We start from the raw sequence: 25,981 nt of genomic DNA on the forward strand, positions 1-25,981 counted from the left end.
AGGAGGTGTATCAGCTACCAATCCTGATGTTAGATGTAATTTGACTATAATTGTGGGAACACATTGTGCAAATGCAGGAGACCTATTAGCAGTAATAGGAAGAACCTGGCATGAGGTACTGACATATCCCACTACACAGGAAAACGGGACAAATACCAGACCCTCACTCTTTTGTCCAATATCAAATATAAGAGACACATCACTCCTATCACCCAGGCAAAGCAACCAGCACACTCAGACAGGGAGAGGAAAACCTCCTCCCCCAGAGAAGTAAAGATAACATTACGACACTACATGGTGGATCAGGGGGGGCCATTCAGGCATATGTGCCCGCCTGACTGCACAGGGTGTAAGGCAAAAGAACAAATAGACAGGAGAACCAGATTTAATTGTCCAGCCTGCACAGCAAGTATACTGTTGCAAACACAAAAAAGTGGGATTCCCGTATTAATAGGAATCTCTAGCAAAGAAGCAAAAGGAGGAATATTTGTGGGAGAAACAATTGCTAACCCATACAGCAAAATAACCATTTTAACAGGCACCCACAGTAATAACCCATTAAAACTCCTGCTGTACGGAGGATACACCTGGCAAAAATTATTAGAACAGGAGGAAGCAGAAGATCCCACTGGTCCTTTATTCTGCCCACTGACAGACATTAAAACTTCTCTTGGGGAAAGAATTACAGGAGTACTGACTAGAGCAGGTCTCCTGTAAACTTAAAGATACAGTACCTCCATAAGGTGAAGGAGATACTGACCAGAACAGGTCCCCAAGGAGAGGACTAAAGGATACATATACTCCCATACAGTGTACTCACATAAGGTACTGTAAACTAATACATCTAATATCTCCTATAAAGGATTCTCACATCAGTGTGAGGGGAGATCAGGTAGGGTTCCGTGTATACAGCCCATAAACCTCCATAATATCTCCCATAAAGGATTCTCACTTCAGTGAGGGGAGAAAAGGCCATAAGGTATCCCATAAAGGTACTCACTTCAGTGAGGGGAGAAAAGTCCATAAGGTCTCCCATAAAGGTACTCACACCAGTGTGAGGGGAGCAAAGTCCATAAGGTCTCCCATAAAGGTACTCACACCAGTGTGAGGGGAGAAAAGTCCATAAGGTCTCCCATAAAGGTACTCACACCAGTGTGAGGGGAGCAAAGTCCATAAGGTCTCCCATAAAGGTACTCACACCAGTGTGAGGGGAGAAAAGGCCATAAGGTCTCCCATAAAGGTACTCACACCAGTGTGAGGGGAGAAGAGGCCATAAGGGGAGGATAAAGTCATGGGAACACGGTCTAGAAAGATGTCACGGCCAGACAAACCCATAGATGTCATTAGGCAGCGTGAGGGGGAGAAGGCACTAAAATTAATAAAAACGTTTTTTTAAAGAGCTGGCTTTCCGCCAGAGGGCAGTTTACATGTTGACAGTTGGGAAAAATGTGCTTCCTGTAATAAAAATTGTATAGCAAAACATAAATGCAGTGACCAGGTGACCATTTGGATAACAGCAGCTAAAGAAATAGAGACAGAAAATCAGGAAAAATTGGATAATGACAACCCATTACAATTAATACACCCTGTGCAGCCCATAATACCAGAGGCAGCGCTTCTAGGTGCACCAATGAGAGAGATAGAAACAGCATCATCTCCACCACCATCCTATGTCCATGCACTTACACAGATCATTACACAGGTTTATGCAAACAAATAATATACTCGCAGAACTATTGTAGATTGATATTTTTGTCTGGTGTTCTTAAATAGGGAGAACTGCTGATTGGTGATTTCATTGTTTAAACATTTATACTATTGCAGTTATCAAAATAAGGTTTTTGTTTATTTTAGTTATTTTCTAAAAATGCGTCCAAATCTTAATTATCTTGTTATTGAATTATCAGACAGAACTATGCTATATATTTTTTTTGGGGGGGGAAAGCCGTATTGTGTATATAAGAGATTTGTAGTAACTGCTTTTCAGTTACATGTATTGCAGATATACTGGAAACGTTAGGTTGATTTTTTGTAAAAAGCCCATAATTATAACTCTTATGTTTGTCTAAATGAAGAGTATTTCTCGATCTCGAATTTTAAGTTCCCCTAGACATTGTTGTAGTTCATAAGGTTAATTTGACTGTCAGCTAGAAGAAACAGGGTGTGTCACAAGGTTACAGTGACAAGATATATCAATTATAAGGAAAATTACATCATAAAGATATAGGTATGAAACATACCGAGAGTTAGCACCCTTGACCCCCATGAGAATATGCACAGATTTTGGAAAGATAATCAGAAGGAGCAGGTAACATCTTCAAAAGATAAGAGTGTACAAGTTGTGTTGTCACAGAATTGTATCACACCACTAAAGTGGATACTGATTGTATGCTTTCCAGAATATTTGTTAACACACTTGAACACTTAGCAAAAAATTAAATGAAATCTTCAAAATACAGTGTACATGTGATGTGAGCTTAAGGCACATTGAATATAAAATGAAATAATTCCTGCAACTGATTATGGATTTCCAATCTTTGTGTGTCTGTTATGACCCAGTTTTGATATATTATTTTGGTTTTAATTGTAAGGTGCAGCGGGCTACCCTAAGTAAAAACTGTTAAATAAATGTGTCTTTGATGCTAACCAAAGGAATTCCAAGGATGAGTTAAAAAAAAAAAAAAAAAGGGGGGTTGGCTTCTGTCTTTGCAAAATAATATATGTTGCTAGAACTTTAACTGTGAAATGCAAGCTGTAAGATCAGTGCTGAATACTTTAACCCTCAGATTTATCTTTAATGATATGAAACTCTTTTGCTAAGTATATACGTTATTTGTAAAGCTATTTGAATGATATCTGTATATTCTGTAAAGATTGATGCAAATGTAGTTCTTTGCATTTACAGCTGATTTGCATATCACATATCAGCACTTGACTAGTACTGTCATTTAAAGAAATGCTTTTGTTTCAGCTCCAATATAAAAAGCCCTTAACAGTCAAAAAGGTGACTCCCCAAAATAATATTACATGTTATCTCAGATTATGCAAATGACTGTTCCCTGAATTCGGCAGGAGCTGTTCTTTTGTCTGTCCAAGGTGCTTATATGATGTTTAAAGTCTGAAAATATACATAATTAATTCTGAAAATGTGTAAAAAACTCTTGTATATATCTCTTAATAGTTTTCTACCTCAACGTATGGTGTGTATTTAATAGAGCAAAGCAGAACATTTGGTTAAAATCTGAACAGATCAACTAAAATCTATTTTATTTTGATTACTTTAACTGTGTTCAGTCATATCACAGTGTACAAAAGTGTCAGCAGGTGTGCACTTTGTAGGGAGGGGCTATGAGTCCCCGTGCATTGTATTATTTTCAATGCAGATGATTTGTTACTACAAATAAGATATTTGTCTGCAGAAAACAAAGTGTATTTTATCCTAATTGATTTAACAAAAGTTTTGTTTGTTTCATGTATTTAGAGAAATCAGCTACTTAAAGGTAATGACACACGCTTATATTGGTTATCAGAAAATTCCAGTACTGGATACTGCATTACTTTAGTATAATAATAATTTACTTTTATAAACATTTAACAAACTAAATATGAAGTAGCGCTCCTAACGCCCTCCAATGTAATCCTTAAGTGCTGTACAAGTCTGAAACCAGCTTCATTATTTACACGAGTCAGAATAAGGGAGTGTAGCGGGGGACGCTGCATATGTCACACATACAGACTGTTACACTAAAGTCAGAATAAGGGAGTGTAGCGGGGGACGCTGCATATGTCTCACATACTGACTGTTACATTAGAAGCAGCCAAAGAGATACAAAAGAAATGTGTACTGTAAATAATATTGCTGATAGATAGTGTTTGTTTTATGTTTCATCATATTGATCTCAGCGGTATTGTACGCTGTGCTCAAAAGGGGGGAGGAGTTACAGAGAAATTGCAGAGCTCCATAATAAGTATAAAATATGCTGTGGTAACAGTATCTCAGCATAAGGAAAAAGAAGAAAAAATGCACCTTTAAAATTTTCCGAGATTTCCAAGGCATTGTGATAATGATATCCAAGGGTGTAACTACCATAGGTGCAGGGGGTGCAGCTGCTATGGGGCCCAGAGCTGAGAGGGGCCCACTTTGCTTGTTAAAGTTACATGTGCTGTATACATTTTTCAGCATTAGGTGATAAATAGGGGCCCTTCCAAACTTTTGCTATGGGTCCCTCATGTATCTAGTTGCGCCACTGTATCCTATACATAATGTATAAAAATGGGAATTTCTACCCTTATATACTGTATGTCTACATAAACAGCAGAGCTGAAGGCTCTAGTACAAGGATGCTGTCTTTCAGTTGCCTGTCTAAGCCAGTTGTGGTGTAAGGTCACAGCACACTGAGGAGCAGACACTTATGACTATGGGCAATAGTATGGCTAATATCCTGCAAGGCAGGTAAGCCGTGTTACAGTTATTGAATACACCCGACCATCAGATGGACATAGAGCCCAAAAGTGCTAAGCAAGAAGACACACTTGTTGCTCCTACAATAAGCCTCTGAGCAAAGAGGTAAGAAACAAGGAGCTGAGAAAGGCTTTGACGAGTGGTGTCTGGGAAAAAGCGCTGTCTGACAACAAGTCACTGGCAAATGCCCACATTATGCATGGCAGCATGTATATAAAGTTATAGGTGGGAAACAATAGAGAACCCCTAGAGTCCACACAGGCCTTTGCAACAGGCTGAAGTGTGCATTATAGAACCTGAGAACAGGTTGTAAAAGTACACAATGTACCCACCCTTTTAATGGAAACAAGTGATCTTCACCCAGTTGCCCAGGGTCTTAAGATATGAATTTGCCCTTGTGTGAATACAGACATACATACACTGGCTGGAGAAATGGCTTTACAAGTCAGCAAACACTGAGGCTGCAGTATAAAAACATATTCAAAGGTTATTTAATGATGGGAGAAATGAAGAAAAATAGATTAAATACTAGTTAAAATCATATAAGGCATAATTTGAATATTTGAAGTTATAATGTATATATGATGATTTGACTAAATGTCCATTGTCAAGTTTTTTTGTCTATCCAAGATACTAATGTAGATATAAGTTACAAGCTGCAATTTGAAGACTGAGTGACTCTAAAGGAAATACTTCAGAAAAGTTCTTGATCCCTGATTTGAAAGTCTATGCCAATGTCTACTGATCGCACCGATTGTATCAAAAAGTGGCAAATAAGGACACTGGGATACAAGAAAGCCTCAAAGGAAGTATTATCCAATCATTGTACTGTACCATGCATAAATACAGTTCAATAGGTTCAAAATCTGATAAGGGTCTTTTGGAATGTATAATGTCTTCTGCTGCATTAATGGTGATTATTGTGACCCTTGTTTGGTCATTGATAATTAATCCAATGTAGTACAGTATGACAATTGCCAGAACTGTACATACTAAGTGGGAATGTGCATTGGTGTAAAAGAAGCTTGTTTTAATTACTTTAATGACACATATAAAGTTGTTGAAGCCATTGAGAACCACCTATTCCAAGTTAAAGAGTTAAAAAGCCAAGTTGCCAAAGTTTATAGTGAAAATACATGGCTAAACTCATGGGAAAAATCCAGTAACCTGGCTTAAAGGTTTTATTTATAGTTACCTATGTTCTGGTAAAATTTGTATTATGGCTGATAGGTAAAATACTCACACTTGGTTTTTGTTCCAGACACAAGAAAAAAAAGAATCCTACCCTGAGATGTACAAGATTTGGTCAATCGCATGAATTTTAATTATTGATGTGTTACAAGATAAAGTCGCCACAACATAGACAAGATGTTCTTTACTATTGGCAACAATGTACTAGAAGAACTAAACATGTTGGAAATCATAAGTGAAAGGACATTGCAAATGGACTTAATAAATGGACAATTAATTCTGAAAGTAAATCTCACAAGATTCCCTGATGAGAAATCTGACAGAAAATGACATGTAAAAAGATAATGGAAACTATAGATGCGATGCTATAAACCTCAGTTTGAATCCTCCAGGTTTTATAACACTACACAAACACTTTACAGAGGGAAGAGCGGTAGACAGTTTACTATGATGGATATGTGTGAATGGTCATTACCCTCCACCTGAAGTGATGACAGCATCTGCTCGTGGAGAAATAGCCATTAGCACCATTATGGTGGACTGTGTGCTCCTCGTTAGGCAGGCCAACTGTACAGATAGATTGTCACAAACAGGAGGAACTGAGAGAAGCCGCATTATATTAAGCAACTATTTTGCATATATACTTTAGTTTTATAATGGATTATAACCAATAGTGATATTAAGTCAGTAAAAGGTAGAATCAACAGGAGGAAATGAGTATAGATATGATTCTCACCTTTTATATACATATAAGGTTTAAGTTTTATATATGTTATTCAGAACTATCACTGTCCCTTTAAGATGTATTTTCCTTAAAATGCTTCTAGCAGAACAGATTTTAATTTCAGCATAAGATGGAACAGTTTGAGGCGATTGTAAGAGTTGTAACTTGTTACCAAGGTCAGAAGATATCGCACCTGCAACATGAAGATAGCGTTTTCGAATGTTGTGAGAATCAGAAGGAGGAGGCAAGGTTACTGCTTCTTATCGACATTGATACAATTATTTCTATTGTAAAGAAACTTTTGTTTTGACATCTTATTAAAAACTGTGAATTTATTGTTTTAGCTCAAAACTTCAAAAGAAACATTTTATGAGCAATGACGTGGATTGCATTCCACATTTTTGGTATAACTATGACCACCTTAAGATTAAACGTCAGATCACTGTCTGACTAGCATACTCCATTGGTGTGTGTGTGTGTCATTTCAACTGATCTCCGGCCATCACTTAGAAGATGAATCCTCTGGCTGACATGGAAGGTTGATAAGTAAAACTGAACCCTATCATAAGTTATGTTGAATGAAGCACACGTTGAAATCTGTAGCAGATTTAAATGCATGCTAAATCAAACGTCAGGGGTAACATGTAATAATATTTAAACTTTGTTTGCAGGTGGCATGACTCCAACCTCAAGAGGAAAATGACCACACAGCCACACCACAGGGGCTGGCCCCATGCCAGCCCGACTGCAGCTCACCCCCCTGGAGGAGTTGGCTCTGGACTGCATTGCAATTGAGGAGGTCCGGGGGGGTGAGCAACATGGACAGTGAGGCCCCAGTGGAAGTTTTTGCTGCTGACTTAGAAGGTAATTTGTTTGCATGGCATAAGTAGTTTGTACTAATTTTATAGGAATGTGTTGTAATTGTACGTTTCTCTTTCAGCACCATCTCCAACGTGCGGGAGTGATACTCTTGAGGAGGTGGAGGAGACAGTGCCACCTGCCACACGTGCCAGCCATGTGCAGCAGCAGCAGCCAACGGCCACACAGGATTTGGACAGGTGGGTGCAGATGCTTGGGCAGATTCGCCAGCAGGGAGAGTTAGCATCAGAGCGGCTGCGTAGGACCGAGGAGGTCATGTAGGCTATTGTCAGCACCCAGCAGTCCATAGCTGGCAGCCTGCAGGTGTTGGTAGAGCAAGCCCTGCGCCAAAATGACCTCCTCCTCCGCCATAATGAGCTTGTGGTGGAGCTACTTAACACCAATAGGGCCCTATTGTCAGTCGTTTCTAGTGCATTCCCAACACCAGCACTCCCTGCTGGCAGAAGGGGAAGACCATCCCCCCCTTCCACATCATCTGCTCCACCTGCCCCACCATCCCAACGTGGCCGAGGAGCTGCTGCACGTGGCAAGGACCCTACCAGGGCCAAACGGTCCCAAAAGTGAACTTGGCTCCGCATTAATCTCCACCCTTATGTATTCCCAAATCTTTCATTTTGCTGTGTGTGTCAGCTTCATGTGTGCAACCCAATACCGTGCACAGGGTACCCACATTTGCCCTCGTTTCGAATGTTTTGTTTGGTTCCCCTGTTGCCCTCTTTCTGCTACCATTACTGTCTGCTGTACTTGAAGTGTTGGTGCTATACTTTTGTTGTGAAGCCACCTGATGTGTTCCTAATGATTCTGCTGTGGCTATGTATGAAAAGAAGAAATTTTTGTACATTTTTGTTTGTTTTGTAAATTCATGTTATGGTAGCTTTATTTTTTGGCATGTGCCAAATAACATGCTATTAAAATCTTATGCTTTCCCTAACTGTAATAAATTTTTCATTTGATCCCCAAATGTGTGCTGTTATTGCTGAATGTAAAAGTGACATGTATATTTATATTAGTGATACCAAGTTCTGGCCATTGCTTGCAGTGTAAATGTGTGTAAAAAATGCAGCCGTGCTTTCAGCATATATTTGTGTGTTTTGTAATGGTCCATTTAGGCTGCAATGGTTCCAATTGAAGCAATGAAAAGAGTGTAATTAATGAGTAATGAGTAGAGGAGTGGATTGTATTGTGTTCAGCTGACATTGGTTCAGGTGCTGGCGTACTAATTGGGCGAACCGAATGCCTAGCGCATGACCGAGTGGTGTCCGCAAAGTAATACTTGCTTATGAAGACCGCATATTTCCTGCCTGTTGGTTCATTTGCAGTTGGTGTTCTGTCCGAATGCACGCCTACCAGAATTAGTGCACTCCCTCGTGTACGCCCATGTTTATGCCCAGTTTAGCCCACTTTGAAACTACGCCCTTGTGTACTTCCGAATGATGCCCATATTACGCCCATATTTCCCGAGTGAATGCGGTGCACATTTCTGTACGGTATTAGTGAGAACATGTACGGAGACCGTGCGTGGCACATGCGCATAGCGTTGCCTACGCATGCGCAGACGGCTAAAAAACGCCATCCGAAAGAATACGGAACGGACCGCATCGACCAGAATAAGGCCCTGAGTGACTCACTGAAGTCTGGGCATGCTCACTGCAGAGAATTGCTTCTGCTGGGCTGCACAGACAGCAGCCCATAGAAGCACTGTAGCTCTGGTGATGTGCACAGAATGGCTTCCTGCTGGAAGCTATTGCTGTCATCGCTCCATGTACTGGCAGCCCAAGAGGGGAAGGAGTATCCAGCTCTGTGCATAGGTGCCGATTTATATTTTTGCTGGTGGGTGCTCAAGCCCCAAAAAAATATAAAGGAGTGGCTTCATGGGAAAGGGGCGTGGCCACAAAATAATGACAATTTATATTACACAGCACAGTTGTCTCCAATATTCAAACTACATCAGCAGGGCCGAATACATAAATGCCCCCCACAGTGCAGGTACATAAATGCCCCCCACGGTGCCAGGTACATAAATGCCCTCACAGTGTCAAATACATAAATGCCCCCCACAGTGCCAGGTACATAAATGCCCCCACAGTGCCAGGTACATAAATGCCCCCCACAGTGCCAGGTACATAAATACCCCCATAGTGCCAGGTACATAAATGCCCCCACAGTGTCAAATACATAAATGCCCCCCACAGTGCCAGGTACATAAATACCCCCCATAGTGCCAGGTACATAAATGCCCCCACAGTGTCAAATACATAAATGCCCCCCACAGTGCAGGTACATAAACACCCCCACAGTGCCAGGTACATAAATGCCTCCACAGTGCCAGGTACATAAATACCCTCCACAGTGCCAAATACACAAATGCCCCCACAGAACCTGTGCCAACGAGTAGGGAGGGGGAGTGCAGTGGGACTCAGGCGGGTGGGCCGCTGCTGAGCTAATCAGTCAGTGCGCGCTATGCATGCTGTACGGTATCTGACGGCGGTAACGCACAGCATTCACAGGCTTGCCCGCCCCACGTCCGCATATTACACTCTACCCGCCTTCCCAGCATACTGTTTCCCAGGCGGTGGGTCCGTCGATGCAGGTGCTGCATCTGCAAATTAGCAAGTTAATATGGCGGCCCAGCAGCGAGATTCGGGCCCGTGGGTGTTCATCAATTTCTGTGGGTGCTCGGGCCCTTCAGCACCCACAGAATCAGCGCCCATGGCTCTGTGTATGATGAGCAGGAGCAGCTTCCAATAGGAAGCTACCACATGCAGGGTTGGGCTGTTGCTGTGTCTGCCATGCTGCTTCATGAAGCCAGGTGAGAGGAGGTTACCAGTGTGTCAGGGACACAGACAGCCAGCACTAGAGGTAGCCTGCATCATCGGAGCTCTGGTTCTTGCAGAAAAGAACAATATCGATGGCTTGACTTCGTATCGATGGTTTGACTCCGTAGTGTGATTATTAGGTTCTATGTTGACCAGGTGTGTTGAAATAAAAATATATGAAACATTGTGTAGATATCTCAAATTAATAAAGGTTCTAGAAGACAGTAAGGGATCTAGATAAGCCGCATACCAGACTCACATAGAGATAGAGGGGATCACGTATATATAGGTTTCTTTGGAACTTGTGTAGTTTCACGGCGCAACCGCGCGCACAGTCTGTTTGAAACTTGGCAGCTTGCCAGACTCTGTGCGCGTGCCACTCTAGCTGTTCTCAGCGCAGCGCTATGTTATCAGCGTAGCGTAGCGTCTAAATCCGTCTAAATCCAGACTCCCTGCGACACCTTGGCACACCGCTAACAAAGGGGGTGTCCGAAATGTAGACGCTACAATTTAGACGCTTTAGCGTCTAAATCCAGACTCCCTGCAAGCCGCTAAGAAGGGGGGTATCTGGATTTAGACGCTAAAGCGTCTAGATTTAGTAGGGTGTAGGGGTACACTGTGCAAAACACTGTTAAACCTGTTCACAATGACACTAGTCGATGTAACAGCTGTCGACCATGTTAATTCCACTATCCACGCCAACCAGAAGCGTGGCGAGCGCAGCGAGCCCGCGAGGGGTGGCGGTACGCGTCCTATGACCTTTTCATACCCCCACTATCCACGTCGGCATGGAGTTGATTTTATAAAGTGTTGCGAGCGCAGCGAGCCACCGATCCCGAAGCGTGGCTGCGCAGTGAGCCCCGCGAGGGGACGCGTATACCTGTGAAGTTATGGATAGGGGAATTAACATGGTCGACAGCTGTTACGTTGACTAGTGTCATTGTGAACAGGTTTAACAGTGTTTTGCACAGTGCACCCCTATGTACCCCTACACCCTACTAAATCTAAATGCTTTAGCGTCTAAATCCAGACTCCCCCTTCTTAGCGGCTTGCAGGCAGTCTGGATTTAGACGCTTTAGCACCTAAATTTTAGCGTCTACTTAGGGGACACCCCCTTTGATATCGGTATGCCGGGTGTGTACTTTAGAAGCCCCGGCACGTCAGCGGTGTGCCGGGGTGTCGACTTTACATGCCCCAGTTGTCAGCGGTGCGCAGGACTGCCTAGTTCACTGTGGAACTACAAGTACCACAGTGACCTGGCAGCGCCTGGGCAGCGCGCTGCTGCCCGGTGCTACGCTGATAACGTAGCTTACATATGGAAAGCAGCCACGCGCTACGCTGAGAACAGCTAGAGCGGCACGCGCAGAGTTAAACAGAGCGTCTGGCAAGCTGCCAAGTTTCTGAGACAGACTGTGCGCGCGGCGGTGCCGTGAAACTACACAAGTACCATTTATTTTTATGAGGAACACCTTAAAACCTGAATTTTCAGAGTATGAGAATGGTAGGGATACACCCATACTCACAATTGGAGGGGTATGTTAACTCCTATAAAGGTTTCTTTTTGGCACGTCTGCTGCTTCAGTGCTCCCAAAGAAATATCCCTCGTTGTAGGCCAGCTATCTATCTGCCCTGTCCCCGTGGTATGTCCATCGACTCTGCTGCAGCCAGACTCTGCTCTGGTCTCGGACAGAGACCAGAGCAGAGTCTGGCTGCAGCAGAGCAGATGGACACACTACGGGGACAGGGCAGATAGATAGCTGGCCTACAACAAGAGTCTGGCTGCAGCAGAGCCGATGGACATACCACGGGGACAGATAGATAGCTGGCCTACATTGAGGGATATTTCTTTGGGAGCACTGAACCAGCAGATGCGCCAAAAAAAATTCAGATTTTAAGGTTTTCCTCATAAAAAGAAACCTTTATATACGTGATCCCCTCTATCTCTATGTGAGTCTGGTATGCGGCTTATCTAGATCCCTTACTGTCTTCTAGAACTTTTATTAATTTGAGATATCTCACACGATGTTTCATATATTTTTATTTCAACACACCTGATCAACATTGAACCTAATAATCACTCTACGGAGTCAAGCGCCATCGATATTGTTCTTTTCTGCAAATTATGCAAGGGAGACAACCCAGTGATTCTCCATCAATATTGTGGCTGCAGGGAATCTAAGACTGCGCCTTGGGACTTTTCTGTTTTATCTTGTTGTTGTGGAGCTCTGGTTCTGTCTGTCTGTGTCTCTGGTGCTGTGATTTTAACTGGAGGGGCTGCAGCCCAATAGCAGGAGCCGCCATTGGCTTTGGGTATTTAAAGCTAATTTGAATATTCCTACTTCCTTTTAAAATTAATCGGAAGCCCACCCAGACTCCTTATTTTTCTTTTGCCTTAACTCTTGAATTAATTATTCAATTAGTGGTGGGAAGGAGCTGATAAACAGGGACATGGGGCATAAGTGGTGGTTGGGGGCACCTGCCCTTTCTAAGGATAGCTGGTGAGTTCTGCCCTTGTGGGGGAGCAATGGGCATCTCTATCTGAGATGTCCACGCTATGCCAGAGTAAAGGGTGAGGTGACCTTCTCAACACAGTTTATGCCTGTTGCCAGATGGGCTGTTTAAGTCGCCGCCATTTTACATGAGTTGGGGCATTTTAGTCGCCGCCATTTCAAGTTGACGCACTCCAGTTGCTGCCAACCCTTACCAACAGGGTCATTCCATATTAATAAATATCAATGACCTTTAAACTTAGGCAGTGGTTGTCCATGTCATTATTTTAGTTGTTAATCTACAGTAGTTTAAACTGGTGTTTGAGTTCATCAAAATAAAGCAATAGACGCCTTGCAGGTCCCGGGACATGTCCACACCGGTTAGGTACAGTAGGTGGAGAGACTGCAATATCTATAGTGATTAATGAGCTGAGGCTGCACAGATCACTTTCCTGTTACAGAATATGTAGAGTAGATTTTAAATGACATAAGTGTGAATTGAGTTTTATGACCTAATAAAGGCAATATTGATTGCAGCTTACACACCACCATTACTGGTACACAAACTCTTTTGGTATATTATTAAATACTTTTTGATTTAATATGTAGTGGTTTAAATGTTTTCTGTGGAAATTAATTCAGAATTAATTATCAATTAGCATAACATTTTGGCTGATATCATCAGTAAATGTAATGTCAGACAGGAGAACCAGGTTTTCTTGTACCCCAGAAGAACAGATCAGAGGCTTCAGCAACCACCACTAATGTTCTGTTGTGTTCCAGCTGCCCTCACTGATCCAGATCTCAGGGTCAATGCATCAGGTGGTCTTATTGCCGACAGGAACGTGACCCTCCACTGCGATGCTGGCAGTCAGAATGCAACCAGCTACACTTTCCATAGGGACAAGGAGGACGTCTGCTCTAAGCCCCATGTGACCTGCAGGGGGGCATTCCTGTACTTCCAGCCAATCACAGGGAGTGACACTGGTACCTACACCTGCACCATCCAGAACCCATTCAGCACCAGGAGCAGTAACTCTGTGTATTTGTATGTAATAGGTAAGAGTCTGGTGAATGAGGAACTGAATGTAAAAATCATGAAGCCAAAAACTCAGGGAGCAAAGCTAAGATGCAGCGTTCTTCCCCAGTTATCCAAACTACCTACCAGGTATATACAGTAGGAAGCTTAAGCACATTTACATGAAGGAAAGGTAAAAGATGATGGGTTCATTTACTATGATGGGAGTTCTATTGAAGATGTGATGGTTCTATGGACAACCAATCAGATTATACTATTTATTTATTTATTTAGCACATTCTAGAAGATAATTACATAGAAACATAGAATTTGACAGCAGATAAGAACCACTTGGCCCATCTAGTCTGCCCCTTTTTTAAACATGTTACCTCAAACCATGTTTGATCCTTATTTTTTTGTAAGGATACCACCTCTGATGGGAGGCTATTCCACTTATCTACTACTCTTTCTGTGAAGTAATTCTTCCTCACATTTCCCCTGAATCTTCCTCCCTCTAGTTTCAGTGCATGTCCTCGTGTTCTGCTGCTCCTCTTCCTGTGAAGAATGTCTCCACCTGTACCTTGTTAAAACCCTTGATATATTTGAAAGTTTCTATCATGTCCCCCCTTTCCCTTCTCTGCTCTAAACTATACATATTAAGATCTTTTAGTCTTTCCTGGTACGTTTTGTGATGTAGGCCATGCACCATTTTAGTTGCCCTTCTTTGTACAGTCTCTAATGTATTTGTATCCTTCTGGAGATATGGCCTCCAGAACTGAACACAGTACTCTAGATGAGGTCATACCAATGACCTATACAGTGGCATTATTACTTCTTTCTTTCTACTGCTGATACCTCTCCCTATGCAACCAAGCATCTGACTTGCCTTCTTCATTGCTTTGTTACATTGCCTACCTGCCTTCAAGTCCCCTGAAATAGTGACACCTAGATCCCTCTCTTTCCTCAGTAGTTTCCATTATAGTGCCATTTATACTATATTTAGTCTTTGGATTTTTGCAACCCAAGTGCATGATTTAGCATTTTTTGGCATTAAACTGTAGTTGCCAATGCCATCCTCTTGACCATTCCTCTAATCTACCTATATCATCAATCATTTGTTTTACCCCTCCTGGTGTGTCAACCCTGTTGCATACCTTTGTGTCATCTGCAAAAAGGCACATTTTACCCTCAATTCCATTTGCAATATCACCAATAAAGATATTAAAAAGCACTGGTCCAAGTACAGATCCCTGGGGTACCCCACTTGTAACCTTTCCCTTCTTTGACTGTACTCCGTTTACTACAACTCTCTGTTTTCTGTCCTGCAACCATGCTCTTATCCATTCAACTATCTTAAAATCCAATCACAAGCTTTCAAGTTTATTTAACAGTCTGCGATGTGGGACAGTGTCAAAAGCCTTACTAAAGTCTAGATAAGCTACATCTACAGCCCCACCTTGATCTATTACTTTAGTCACCCAGTCAAAAAAGTCAATAAGATTTGTTTGACATGATCTTCCCTCAGTAAACCCATGCTGTTTTGGATCCTGTAAATTGCTGGTTTTAAGATATTCTACAACTCTTTGTTTTAAGAGTGTTTCCATCAATTTCCCTACTACTGATTTAAGGCTCACTGGTTGATAGTTGCTTACCTCTTCCTTGCTTCCACTTTTGTGTAGTGGGACTACATTTGCTGTTTTCCAGTCCTCTGGGACTACTCCAGTAGCTAGTGACTGGTTGAATAATTCTGTTATTGGTTTTACCAGCTCCCCGCCAAACCTACCTCCGTTGCCTTAGACTAGGGTTGGCAGACGCGTGCAGAGCTAGGCTTCGCCTTTAATAGCCGCGTTCGAAGGAGCCAGTTAGTCTAGCACCAACCCCGATGCCACCAGGCCTTAAGAGTGACAACGCGCCCACCAAGGCCAGGAGAGAGCAAGGGGACAAACTAACTACTGCCCACAAGAAACGGGGAACTCCCAGAAACCCCAGGGGAGCAACAGTGCTCAGGAGATGAGACACTATAAAAATGAATGCACTGGTACTATAGTGCCAATACAGGGTGCAGGTGTAACAATACACTGAGGTATAATAAGCATCTAAAACAATGCCAAACAATGATCTGGTGGGTAATCCCCAACTCATCTGTAAGATGTACACAGCAGGGAAGTAGGGACGCCACAGCATAGACTGGCAGGAAAACCCAGAACAGGTACACTGGATTGCAGGGATGACACTCTGGATACACGGCACGCCAAACAGGCTGTACAGGTGAGGGTTAACCACCGGGAACCGGGAACACTCTGGATAGAAGAGGCTATGACAGACCGGCAGGAACACAACAAGACAGGAGTTCAAGAAGTTATGACTTCCAAACATGCAAGAGCACAGGACAATGGGCTCAGACTGTGAGCCTTGCACACGGCTGACTGAGGGCTATGACTGGCAGGGCTGAACAGGTGAGGCTGCCTCATGAAGGCATCAGGTGATTAGAGCAGCTGTGAACTCCAGGCTAGCAAGGTTTAATCAACACACACTTGTGCATAATTGATGCACAGAGGAGTGGACTGAAATGGCACAGACTTACCACTGGAGGTCACCAGAGAGTCGATACCAACACAGGCTGCAATAAACCCATGACAGGTAAGAAAGATAGGAGTCATAGGTGATGACTCCTAACACCTTTAAGCTTTTTTAGTATCCTTGGATGTATCCCATCTGGCCACATTGATTTATCCACTTTCAGTTTTGATAGTTCTGTGACGACTTTCTCCCTCAGTTTTCTGACTATACTTGCAACTTAACTGTGGCCCCTTCCCCTCTCTTTCAGCAGTGAATACTGAGCAGAAATAATTATTAATATTATCTGCTATTACATTGTCCCCCTCAAGAAAACTTCCACTCTCTGTCTTCAGTCTAATTATTCCACTTTTTGTTTCTCTCCTTTCACTTATATACCTAAAAAAAGTCCCCCCCCCCTTTACCCACTGACTGGGACAATTTCCCCTCAGCCTGTGCTTTTGCACATCTGATTACCTTCTTAGCCTCCTTCTCAGTGGCGTAGCTATAGCACCGCAGCCCCCGTGGTCGCGTGGGGGGGCGCTGTGCATATGGGGGCACTGGGAGGGCTGCGGTGCTATAGTAATCCCCCCGACGGCTTACCTGTCCGCGCGTCCCGGCTCCCCTCCTGGCTTCAATCAATGCTATGGAGACGGACCACGATAAAATGGCCGCCCCATAAAGCAGAAAAGCAGACTGTTCTCTGAAAATGTCTGCGGTATGGGGGCGGCCATTATATTGTGGTCCATCTTCATAGAATTAATTGAAGCCAGGAGGGGAGCCGGGATGCGCGGACAGGTAAGCATGCGGCAATGGGGGGAGGGGGCACGGGCAGTCGGGGGGCTGGGCACGGACGGACGGGCGGGCATTAACGGCGGGGGGGGGGGGGCGCCCCAAACAAAGCTACGCCACTGCTCCTTCTGTCTAACAAGATACACCTCTTTGTCCTCATTCTGCGTCTGCTTAAATTTCTTAAAGGTCAACTTTTTTGTTTTCTCAATACTTGAGAGAACATCATTGGTTGCATCTTCAATAGAACTCCCATCTTAGTAAATTTACCCAGTCATAGCATAGACTGGGGTACTTGTACCCAGCGGTAGAACATGCCTTCACTATGAAAAGGATTTCATTTTCCATCCAGTTTTAGTCAAAGCCAACACTGGAATTGCTGCCCCAGAATTAGGCATTGGTGCAATGTCACACAGACATCTATCCCTGTGCCTTTTTCTTATTACAGTACTTCCTACTGAGCTAGTTTATGTTATTGCTGGGACACAGAACTTTTGGCAGTGAAGGGTTTTTTTTAAGAAATATGAGACCGACTGATGTGTTTGTAAGTTTCTCGTATGGTCATAATGTACAGAGCCTGCAAACTGGCAGAAGACCTGACTCAACAGGCCTGGTGGGTTCTAATCATTGTTCCATGTAATCTGCGGCACATAATAACAGGTGTGGTTAGACTTGTTGCCTTTATCGTGTTGACAGTAATCTACAAATTCAAACTGTCCACTTGGATCATGTATGTCAATAAAGCACATGTCGACATTAATCATGCTTACCTGCATGATATATCCACATGAAGAATTGTTGACAAACCGTCCCTGGTGATCTAGTTGTCTCTTACCTACTCCCAGCAGCAGTGGAGTCTCCTGTATCTTCTTCCTGGTTCCAGTGGTTCTTCAATAGGGGGTTCCGGTAATGACCTGTGATGCTGCAGCATTCCGAAGAGTATTTTTACCATTATCCATAACCCTTATCTCAATCCTCCTAGTGCCCAAACCTGACCCTCCCCCCTTCCCCCCTTAGCATACCCCTAACCTTCCCCTTCGGGCCTAACCTTCTGGTAAGGACAGTGATGTTGCAGCATTCCAGCGAGTATTTCTACCACTATCCTTAACCCCAATCCCCCAAGTGCCTAAACCTTAGGTGAAGCCTAATCATAAAAGTGGGCATCCTAATAATGTCGGCATTTCACATGGTGACATTTCAAATGTTAGCATTGTGAGCTTGTTGACAGTTTGAAGATATATTCAGATTGTAGACAACGCCAAAGGGTGACTCATTGTAAAATTGCGTTATTGGTGGCCCGCAGTCCAACGACCAGTCACACATTTATAACTAAACGTTACTATCACTTTAGTAAAATAATAGACATCAAGCAGTGACATAGACATGAGCTGACTCATATACTAGTGATCATTGTATCTTTTCATTAAAGTGACTCAGTGGCTCATTTTGACCAAGCAGCTGCAGGGCCCAATGGAAATCCAACACACCAGGCTCCCAGTCCCCAATACATGAATACCGTTGCCTACCCATTGGAAGCACTCTCTGCTTATCACATGCTGAACAGCCAGTACCAGCGGGTGGTGGTTTCTCCCCCAGGACTGCCAGTCCAGACTGTGGTTAGCACAGAGACTCCCCTGCTACTTCATCAGCCCTACCTGTCTTCTGATTGGTGCAGATGATGAAGATAAAAGAAGAAATTAATACGACCTCTAAAGGCCCATACACACTGGGTGATTTTGATCTGAAAGCAGCCCCGTTTTGCCAGATTAGCGATGGGGTCAGGGCCAGATTAAGGGGGCTCAGGGGGTCAGTACCCCTGGATCCCCTCTATCTAGGGGCCCACTATGGTTGGCATGTATAAAAAAATCTATAGTATTTTTTTTTTTTTTAAGCCAAAAGTTTTGTGCATGGGCATGGGGTAGTTCTGCAGCTTGTGCTGAGCTCTGCTTGTTGGAGCTCATCATATACTTCTCAGACCCGTGGAGAACAGCAGCAGCGTCCATGGAGGACAGCAGCGGCTGCCTCGTCATGGGAGGGTTTTCAATCAGAGACAGTGCTGAGCCTGTCAGGGCTCCTACAGAGTAAAGTACAGAGGGACAAACACTGGCTTTTCATGTGGTAATATATATATATATATATATGTGTTTATATTAATCCCCCTCCCTGCAGTTACCCATTGACCAAGTTTATACTGCCTTTACTCTGTGTTTTGACAGTGTAATATTCTCCTGTGCAGTTTGTGGCCAGTAATGACAAGTGGGAGGGGGACCCCCTGTCTAAAGTGACCCAGGTCCCCCGAACGCTTAATCCAGCCCTGGAAAGGGCGGATGGCTTTCCTTAGCGATGTGCTATGAAAAGTCGGCCACCCCCAGGAAAATCGCTTGGACGGGCAAAAAATCGCTCAGTGTGTATGCATCTTAAGGCACCAGCTGCGGAGTCTGTGATGTCAGGGGGTGTCAACCACAGTGTGTCAGTAATCCTTAATTCTTGCAAATAGTTTTTTATGCATCTTGTCGCAACATATAAATAATTCTGTGAGTGCAAGCGGGTTCCCACACCTGTATGGGCAAAATTTAAAAGGCCAAGCCAACCTGGGAAAGCACAGCTATTGTGAAATTTGATATAATTAGGCTTTATTTCTGCATGATGTAAGAATTTTGGGTATGCTGGTCTTGTGCAATCTGACCTTTGTGATGTCATCACCAGAGCCAATCTCCGGGGTGAACCTGACCAGTAACACATCAGACTCGCTGGTCTGGCCAGGAATTAATTCAACTTCGCTGCACTGTTCTAGTGCCGGTACAAATGTCAGCTTCTCCTGGAGCCTTAAGGGGGCAGCACTGCCTCAGGACCCCCGATACCATATCACTGAGGATAACTCCACCCTGATTATCAGCCCCGTCTCGGCCAATGATAATGGAGCCTTCACCTGCACAGCTACAAACCCTGCAAACAACATTACCAGCAATGGCGTGCAGCTCAGCCTGGCCGGTGAGTAATACATGGAAATAGAGAATGTTAGTAAATAGAGCAGGGCTGGCAAATCCGGTCCCCGAGATCTACCACGTTTTTTAATCAACTAGCTGGTGCACAGGTGCAATCATTACTAACTGTCACATTCCCCAGACTCCCTAGCTGGTGCACAGGTGCAGTCATTACTAACTGTCACATTTCAAACATGCTGCATTCATTCCGACTATAGATCCCCAGGTTGCCTGAGACACATGCACTGTTAGTAGATCTTGAGGACAGGTTTGGCCACCCCTGCAATATATAATATTAATGTATGCTGTCTCTCTGCTTTGTTACTACAGTGTTTGCTGTTTGATAGCTGCATTACACTAATCTGCACAGTGGGACAGTCCTGAAACGTGGGTTTTGTCTCCTATGTAAAACAGGATACATTACGGGCCTGATTCTGGTTCACTCGCAAAAGCAAATTCTCTCTCTAATGGACAAAACCATGTGCACTGCAGGTGGGGCTGATGTAACATGTGCAGAGAGAGTTAGATTTGGGTGAGTTATATTGTTTCTGTGCAGGGTAAATACTGGCTGTTTTTTTTAGCCTGCAATATAGCTATCAGTTTGAAGTACAAACCCCACCCAAACCTAACTCTCTCTGCACGTTACATCTGCCCCACCTGCAGTTCACATCATTTTGTCCATTAGATCAGTGATTTTCAACCTTTTTCAGCTCACGGCACACCGGGCAAGACTTTAAAATTGCCAAGGCACACCAACCGTTTTTAATCAAATATAATACATATAATATCAAATTATGCCCTCCCCCCCCTTAGATATTCCACACACAAATGCCCCTCCTTAGATATTAAAAGCACCATTTCCCAATAGAAATTCCACACACACATAAACCCCCTTAGATATTCCAAGCACCAGCTCCCCCTTAGTAATTCCACACACAAATGCCCCTCATTAGTTATTCCACGCACCTGTCCCATAGATGATGCCGACAGAACCACACCGCCGTGGGAGCCTTTTGTGCATGTGCCGGGATGCGCCTGCAGAGCGCACAGGCTGATCTGACGTGCCTGGCACCTGCTGCGCACAGGCACGTCCCAGCATCGGCTCCAGACAGCGGCGCCGCACACGCACACAAGCCCGAGCCACCTACGCCCTGCATGTCACTATTTACAGTGACAGGCTCCAGCGCTGCCGGCGACTAATTGGTGAGTCGCCGTGAACCACGGCCTGGCGGCACACCTGTGAACTGGCCGCGGCACACCGGTTGAAAAAGACTGCATTAGAGAGAGAATTTGCTTTTGTGTGCTAACCAGAATCAGGGCATATACTCCACTCATGTACTGAATAAAGTACATATTATGTTTTTATTATTTACCTATTAGTTTCCTACTTTGTTCTGCCACCTTATTCTGTCTCTGGATTGCAGCTGCGGTCTCCGCGGTGACGCTGCGCAGTAACACATCAGTATTGCTCTGGGAGGGAGAGGATTCTGTGTCTCTGCATTGTTCCGCCCAAGGCTCAGCCGTCACATTCTCCTGGCGACAGAATGGAGAACTATTGGGTGGGACCCAGCATCCATCATATACCATTACACAGAGCGGCTCTCCCCCTAACTCCAATCTCACCATCAGCCCTGTCTCCAGGAAGGACAGTGGACAATTCACTTGTACAGGATCTAACTTGGCAAACAATGAGACCAGTCCTGCAGTGAGATTGGACCTGGCTTGTGAGTATTGCTGTGTGTTGTAAAACATTTCTAGTCTGTCATTGGTTGTTGTGGTAATACATGAGTTATATTTGGGGTATTAGGAAAAGTGCATGAGCTACAACTTTGACTTGGGCCCTGATTCCAGACATTATAACAGTCAGCAGCAGCAGTGATAGTGATATGGTTCCCATCCCATACACTAGGCAGGGTGATATTGCATACAATCCTTTGACGTCTACCACATCTGTGCAATAAATCAGATGATTGTATGCATGTCGAATCATGTGCGGGCCCACCAGTCGAATATCGCGTCGACCGATCTTATGTTCTGCACATAATATCTGACGAATTGCATGAGCAATCACATGTGGTCTTTAACGATTGGCAGCAGCAGCGCTGGGGTGCGGGAGCGGGTCCAGGGAGCAGGAGGCAGGAGCACTGGTGGCGGCCATCGCTGTAGCTTAGTGCTGTGAAGGAGAGCTGGCAGGCGGCGGGAATCGGCGGCAGAAAAAAAAAAAACAGTTTAAAACAGTTGGTGGCCCTCTGATTGGCTGAGAGAGCTTTCTCAGCCAATCAGGGGCCTCTTAGTGTGAGGCCTCTGATTGGCTGTGAGCTCTCTCAGCCAGTTAGAGGGCTTCCCAATGTTTTAAACTGTTTTTTAGTGGGAGTCCCAGAAAAAACGCAGGCGTGTCAGTAAAAAACGCTAGATGTAGTAAAGCCGGTTAGAGGAGGGTGTGTGACATCAGCTACAGCCCGGATTGGCACCACCAAGTAAGTCCTGGGCTATGCGGCACCTGCGATGAGCTGTGGCCAGTGTACAAATCATTCGATGGTGAGCGGCTTGCGACAGGATTTGAACTAATTTGCACATGTGCAAATCTATGTGCACATCCATCCGCACAGCGAGCTCATTAATCTGTAAGGCTTCTGGTGCTTGCAAAGATGCGGTCAGTATCCCAGTGGTTGAAATGCTGATGGTGACATTGCTGACATCGGCGTCCCAATGTTCAAAACCCCAATGGATACAATCCTGCTGTGCATGTGACCTCCCTAGGCCCTATCACAGCACAGCTGTATAACACCGCTATGTATCAATTGTGTGTGGTTAAATCTCAGTACACTTGTTGCTTACTCTCATTCCTCTTATCTCCCAGCCAAAGTGCACATGTGCACCATGTGAGCAAGACACTACCATGGAACATATAGATGACAGCAGATATCATAAAGAGCGGGTATGTCCAAACTATGGCCCTCCAGCTGTTGTGAAACTACACGTCCCATCATGCCTTGCCACAGTTTTACTATTAGGGAATGCTAGAACTATGGCAAGGCATGCTGGGATGTGTAGTTTCACAACAGCTGGAGGGCCACAGGTTGGACATGCCTGAGCTAGAGGCTCAGTTAGTAATAATAATGTACAATGTGCACCCCGAGCCCGGGCACAGATATCTAATAATGCAGAAGGTCAAATAACTGTATTTAAATCTCAGTATACTAATTACTCTCCTTCATTTCTTCTCGCAGGGCGCCCAGCAGAGGGCATTCAATGTCTCACACAACCTTACAGTCAGAGTCTCCAGCTCACCTGCTCCTGGCCAGGAGGGGAACCTCCAGCCAACGTGACCATGATATTTAGTAACACAACAGAGACCAGTCGAAACCAAGTGAGCAGGAACTTGACTTTAGAGAGTAATGTCCAAGGATCTAATCTGACCTGCCTGGGGGATCAGATGGGGAGAACCAACAGCTGTATACTGCTGCTTGGTGAGATAAACATGGATATCATAATAATAAGCTGTATTGTGAATCTGTTACTGCACTTTTATATAACTGTTCCATCACCGATGGCTGTGATGTCATAGTCCAAGATGTAAGAGTGATGTCATCCATTGTTCTATTCAATATTCTTATCCAAATTTTAACTAAACCTCCAAGTGTATATGATCTATGGAGGTAACGTACATTATAGTGTAATATAGGGGTAATAACAGGTCGCTGTATATGGTATACGTTCATTAGGTTGACATGCACTGGGTCGACTACTAAAGGTTGACAGGGCTCAGGGACTGCACCAATAGGACACGGTTCCTATAAAATAAACTTTCCTTTTGGGTCCCTAAACATCCCCTTAATAATTTTGCTTTATGTTCATAGTGAACAGATCTCACCAGTCTGTAACTGAATATTAATTGATGAATACAGCCATGGGATGATCATCGATCATCGATGATTTGAAATCATTGATGGTTTATGGCCGATGTGGAATACTTTTGCAACCTATGGGGGAGAACCAGATGGTTTTCCTCCATCGATGACACAGCAAAACTGATGTTCTGCTTTTGTTTTGTGCCAGGTAAGGAAGTCCATTTATTTATATATGCAAAGTCTATCTAATTTATTCATTTCGTACACAACCAATAATTGAATGTCCAGATTTATAATCAATGAATATTATTTATAAGTGTAACCAGATGAAACTGTACCATGGATAATAAATATAACAATACAGGTAGTATACAAAATAACGATTATTGTTCCAGCATCCTTAAATAAATCTAACCTCAGTGATGTATATTTATATGAATGTGAATTGAATACATTGCTGTGGGGGGGCGTGGCTATGAGGCAGCATGAAAAAGCCTGATAACTAATTGTCAGGCATCTTAGCCCAAGCCTATGCATCACAAAGGTAACACAAAACACTGGGCCTCAAGATGCCGCATGGCATTCCGCCATCTTAGATTCCACTACATGGCACACAAAGGAAACCTTAACAAAAGACTAATAACTTCCGCCTGGCAATCAAACATAAACTGCCTGTACGTTCATAATTTCTATTCACAACATTTACTCCGAATTAACCTCTAACTTGCATCATGCGATACTCACAATCCTGACTATAACTTGCACATCCATCAAACACATTAAACCTGTTGCATACACAATTAATATATCATTAATCTACCATGTACTTCTGTACAGAACACCTAAATAGCACTATACAATCTAAGGACTAATCATACCCTGATCACATCACATGCCATTACACACTCAATCCGAGCATCACATGCTAACAACATTTGTTTCATATAAGTTGGTTTTATTCCGCTGGTTTATCTAGATATTCTCACTGGATATTACACAAAGCATTCACACTCTCCAATACAAAGAGTCCATACATGTTCACGCATAGCCTTACACATGCATTCAAATACCTAGAATCCAGACAATAGTGGACTACCCTCACAGCACATGTTTCTTACAGTTACATCCGATTATCTAGATACTCTAGCCGGACAATATACTTTAAAAGCTTTCAGTTTTACAACCACACTTAGACACACAGTGGCTAGTTTAAATATCCAGACACATAGCAGAGAAAAGCAAGCTATTTACACTCCTTGCATACAAAAGATCCAGGAACTAGGCCTCTGCTTTGCCACATGGCAGCAGCAGGCTTAGGCCTCACTTTGTCCACATGTAAACGTACACGGCTATATCTACCAATTTAAGCATGTCTATCCTCTTTCTACCAACCGCTGCTATACGTAGCCACCGTGAAACACATACTACTCATCCTAAACATCCAGTCCATTAATCATATCCTAGTCCTGGCACACAATTCAGTTTGATGATACATATTTACTTATCACATCCAAATCCATATGTTATGGAAGGAGCCTCCCGGTGAAGCCAGACCCATCCTCTCTGTGTCACCCTCGAACAGCAAGTGGCTGTTTGGTTTTCTCTTGCTTCCCAAGATAACTCTCGGGGGAGGGGAGAATCCATTCATTCACCTGGTTTCACTAGCCTATAGACACGCCCCTTTGTTTGCTGTATCCTGTATGGTTCACTGGTGTAAGGGAATGTTAATGACTTCATCTCTAATGCTGGTTTTTCTGTGACTAACTTATAATTTGTTATAACATGTGAGTGCAACATGATATGAAATTCTAATAACTGTCATCTGACAGCTATTATAATTTCGCACATTTAGAGACTAAACATGACATTATGGGCATGGTTATAATTATAATTATGGAAATTATATGCTGGGAAAAATTAGGCATTGACACAGGACACACATGATAGCTCCACCCCCAATACCCATGAAGCCCCACCCCCCATGTTTTATTGGAACACAGGCCAATCAGTCAAACAAAATGGATGCCAATCAATAAATATAAAGGTAAAAATATGGATGGCCATTCATTGCCTAGTTTAACACTATCGGTGGCCAATTGCACTATTGCCATCGATGGCAACCATACCTAATAGCCGTTTGAAGGTTGTGGATTACAGGATCTAGTATCCGACCAATTGTTAGCATCCCCTCGCATGGCACAGAGAGCCATGCGAGGGGATGC

General features: G+C 43.6%; 1 protein-coding gene and 1 long non-coding RNA gene across 2 annotated transcripts in view; both read left to right on the plus strand.

The window, feature by feature from the left end:
- The first annotated feature begins 5,833 nt into the window (after nucleotides 1–5,833).
- Nucleotides 5,834–8,193, plus strand: LOC146041756 (uncharacterized). Its single transcript, XR_014463577.1, has 3 exons — nucleotides 5,834–6,915; nucleotides 7,049–7,241; nucleotides 7,318–8,193. It is a non-coding gene; the product is annotated as an uncharacterized LOC146041756 (long non-coding RNA).
- A 1,682-nt stretch (nucleotides 8,194–9,875) lies between these two features.
- Nucleotides 9,876–25,981, plus strand: part of LOC146041500 (cell adhesion molecule CEACAM1-like) — a 44,600-nt gene continuing 28,494 nt past the window's right edge. The window contains exons 1-6 of the mRNA XM_083161468.1: nucleotides 9,876–9,924; nucleotides 13,345–13,729; nucleotides 17,499–17,584; nucleotides 19,631–19,915; nucleotides 21,333–21,632; nucleotides 23,139–23,378. Of these exons, the coding sequence (XP_083017594.1) occupies nucleotides 9,876–9,924; nucleotides 13,345–13,729; nucleotides 17,499–17,584; nucleotides 19,631–19,915; nucleotides 21,333–21,632; nucleotides 23,139–23,378 (1,345 nt within the window). The remainder of the gene's footprint in view (nucleotides 9,925–13,344; nucleotides 13,730–17,498; nucleotides 17,585–19,630; nucleotides 19,916–21,332; nucleotides 21,633–23,138; nucleotides 23,379–25,981) is intronic.

The sequence above is a fragment of the Crinia signifera genome, chromosome 19 (assembly GCF_055691185.1).
Source record: "Crinia signifera chromosome 19, ASM5569118v1, whole genome shotgun sequence".
Classification (NCBI taxonomy): Eukaryota; Metazoa; Chordata; class Amphibia; order Anura; family Myobatrachidae; genus Crinia; species Crinia signifera.